Here is a 1,115-nt window from a genome sequence, read left to right as displayed (position 1 = left end):
CGGGCTCGGTTCCCAGTGTGGGCCGTTCAGGAGGCAGCCCATCCATGATTCTCCTATCGGTGATGTTCCTTTTTCTTCCTTCCGTTCCCTCTGTTATCAATTACCATTAATAAAGACCGCCGGCGGCACGGTCCTTCCGCAGGCGCGGTGGGGCAGGCCGGCATGGCCTCGGGGTAGTAACGCCCTCGCAGGCGGGCACACACTTCCAGTCCTGGAAATGGAGGTTGGGGGCGCAGTGGATGCATTCCTTCCTGCTGGGGCCCGGCGGGGGGAGGGAGGGGGGAGAAGGAGCCGACATCAGGGACAGCCCCCCACCTCCCGCCCGGCCGGCTGCCGCCTGAGAGCCGGGGTCCTGGCCCAGCCAGGTTCCCGGGTGCCCACCCTGTGCCCGCGCCGGGCCCTCCCCATCCTCACCCTCTAGGGGGCAGCACACACCCATTTCACAGATGGACACATGGAGGCCTGAGCCAAGCTCAGCACAGCTCCCCACAGCGGGGGGGGGGGCCCCCAAAAAAAAGAAAAAGAGAAAAAAAATAAAAAAGAAACAAAAAAAGGAACAAAAGAACAAACAAAAAATATATATATTTAAAAAAAGAAAAAGGAAATAAAAAACGAACAAAAGTTCATGGGCCCTGGTTCCAAATGCTTCCTTTCCCAGCAGGCCCTGCTCCTGCGAGAGAGCCGCCCCTGTCTGGCTCCGCCCACGTGACATGGGGCTGGACCCCAATCGAACCCTGACCTCCTGGTTCGTAGGGCGACGCGCTAACCAGCGAGCCACCCCGGCCGGGTCCCACAACCTTTGCATTTTCCCCAATTCACACTTCACGCCTATAAACTGTAGCCCCCCCCCCCCCCATCTTGGTATTTGATGCCACAAACCTCACAGCCGCCCGGGAGGTCCAGGGGCTTCCTCAGGTCCCAGAGGGGAGCCGCCCACCCACCGGGGAACCGGGGTCCCAGGACTGGGGGCCCCACGACCCCGGCGCCCGGCCGGCCAGGCACTCACCCACGCAGGTCTTGCAGGTGGGGTGGCACTGCCCGCAGCGGACCAGCTCCGAGTCGAAGTAGGTGCCCGGCTCGCAGTCGGGAATGCAGCTGCTCCGGGCGAGGCTGTC

At 62.2% G+C, this 1,115-nt stretch overlaps 1 protein-coding gene across 1 annotated transcript in view; it reads right to left on the bottom strand.

Moving 5' to 3' along the window:
• Positions 1–53: 53 nt before the first annotated feature.
• The window catches only part of LOC102430826 (proprotein convertase subtilisin/kexin type 6-like), a 24,908-nt gene continuing 23,846 nt past the window's right edge, over positions 54–1,115 (bottom strand). Inside the window, exons 11-12 of the mRNA XM_023748877.1 lie at positions 1,007–1,110; positions 54–211 (exon numbers count right to left, since the gene is read on the bottom strand). Of these exons, the coding sequence (XP_023604645.1) occupies positions 54–211; positions 1,007–1,110 (262 nt within the window). The remainder of the gene's footprint in view (positions 212–1,006; positions 1,111–1,115) is intronic.

The sequence above is a fragment of the Myotis lucifugus genome, unplaced genomic scaffold (assembly GCF_000147115.1).
Source record: "Myotis lucifugus unplaced genomic scaffold, Myoluc2.0 scaffold_2007, whole genome shotgun sequence".
NCBI classification, from domain to species: Eukaryota; Metazoa; Chordata; class Mammalia; order Chiroptera; family Vespertilionidae; genus Myotis; species Myotis lucifugus.
This window is presented reverse-complemented; position numbering and strand designations above follow the sequence as displayed.